At 35.2% G+C, this 1,621-nt stretch overlaps 1 protein-coding gene across 5 annotated transcripts in view; it reads left to right on the top strand.

Moving 5' to 3' along the window:
- The window catches only part of Ubap1 (ubiquitin associated protein 1), a 43,003-nt gene that overhangs the window by 15,477 nt on the left and 25,905 nt on the right, over nucleotides 1-1,621 (top strand). For all 5 annotated transcript variants that reach the window (XM_005401084.2, XM_013522988.1, XM_005401083.2 and 2 more), the window contains exon 2: nucleotides 1,317-1,357. In XM_005401084.2, coding sequence (XP_005401141.1) covers nucleotides 1,324-1,357 — 34 coding nt within the window. In that variant the 5' untranslated portion in view covers nucleotides 1,317-1,323. The remainder of the gene's footprint in view (nucleotides 1-1,316; nucleotides 1,358-1,621) is intronic.

Below are 1,621 nucleotides of genomic sequence, written 5' to 3'. Positions count from 1 at the left end.
GACCTTGCACTTGCCAGGCAGGCGCTTTGCCGCTGAGCTAAATCCCCAGCCCCTTCTTTTCTGAACTGTTTAGACTGTTGTTTTCTTTTTTTCTTTTTTTATTATTATTTTTTGACTGTTTTGTTTTCTTTGTCTTCCTGTGTAAATATAAAAGTCAGCTTGTTAATTTCTGGAAGAGAGATTCTTTGTAGATGTTGTGATTTCTCCCCCCATATTGAATGCAGGGCCTCTTGAGTGCTAATAACACACTCTTTATCACTGAGCTGTACTTCTAGCATCATTAATTTTGTTTTTAATGTTTTGTTACAGGATGGGTATATGTACTTTTTTATTTTATGTGTTTGTCTGTTTTTTGTCTTTTTGAGACAAGTTCTCCCTTTTCAGTTCAGGCTGGCGTTGAGCTCACTTTGTAGCGCAGGCTGGTCTGAACTCACAACGATCCTCCTCCCTCAGCCTCCTGAGTGCTAGGATTACAGCCGTGTGCCACCATGCCTGACTTATTTGTACTTTTTAAAAAACATAGTAGAAAAATCTTTTTCAGTATGATGACTTATAATGTACTGTAAGGTAGGCTAATAGACACCATATTAGAAATTCATGTAGTTAACCTTTTTTTGCTTTTATATTGTAGGTAAATTAAAGGTGCAAACATCATATCAGGGGAAATAAACATTTAGTTTGAAGGGCTCATGTTATTTGTGTGCAAGAAAGGACTCGATGCTCCTTTAGATAGAGGCTGAAAGTACAAAGATAATGTTAAACTAGGCGTGTAGCTTTATGGGGGTTTTCCTTCACTTTTTTGAATTTTTTCCAAAATTAAAAGGGTTCAGAAGTTTATATGTTGTTCATTCCCCATTTCAGAAATTTCAAGGCTGAGGCAGGAGGATTGCTGTAAGTTTAAGGCCAGCCCAGGCTGCATAGTGCGTTCAAAGTCAGCATGTACTACGTAGTGGGACCCTGTCTCAGAAACAAACAAAAAAAGAAATTTCAGTTTTAATAATTAATGACCAGAGGTCTGTTTATATTTGATTATCTGAATAAAAAGAGATCTTTTTCTTGCTCATTGATACATTTGTTATTTATATCAGGAAGATACATGTACTTAGTAATTTTTTCCTTTAAGTAGAGAGCATGTAAATTGTTTAGTGGCTAGTATGCTAATCTTCTGCTTCTTTTTCAGAACATGCAAATTGAAGAAATATTTAAGTTTCCTTCACTATGTCTTCATTTTTTGGCAATTTAGAAGTGAGGGCTGTGTCAGATGTGAAACTCTGTCAAGGCATCTTGTGCCTAAGGTATATTTCTTTGTTTTTCAGGTTCTAAATGGCTTCTAAAAAGTTGGGTGCAGATTTTCATGGTAAGTGGACTGTTAATATCATGATTTAAGTTATAATTTGATCAGAGAATTTGAAATCACATAGCATTATTTTAAGTACCTTTTTTGTGTCTTTAAGTGAACAATTTGAGAAAAATGAAGTTGTATGACACGTAGCATATGCATACATCCCAGGGCCTTTAGAGAACTCTACTCTTAAAAGTATTTCTTTAGATCACTAGTGTACTTTAGAACCTCTCATCATTTTAATTGAAGTTACTAGCGATAGATAAGGGGCCTGCTTAT

This window comes from Chinchilla lanigera, unplaced genomic scaffold, assembly GCF_000276665.1.
Source record: "Chinchilla lanigera isolate Chin_1 unplaced genomic scaffold, ChiLan1.0 scaffold00071, whole genome shotgun sequence".
NCBI classification, from domain to species: Eukaryota; Metazoa; Chordata; class Mammalia; order Rodentia; family Chinchillidae; genus Chinchilla; species Chinchilla lanigera.
Note: the sequence above shows the minus strand (reverse complement) of the source record. Positions and strands in the feature narration are given on the sequence as shown.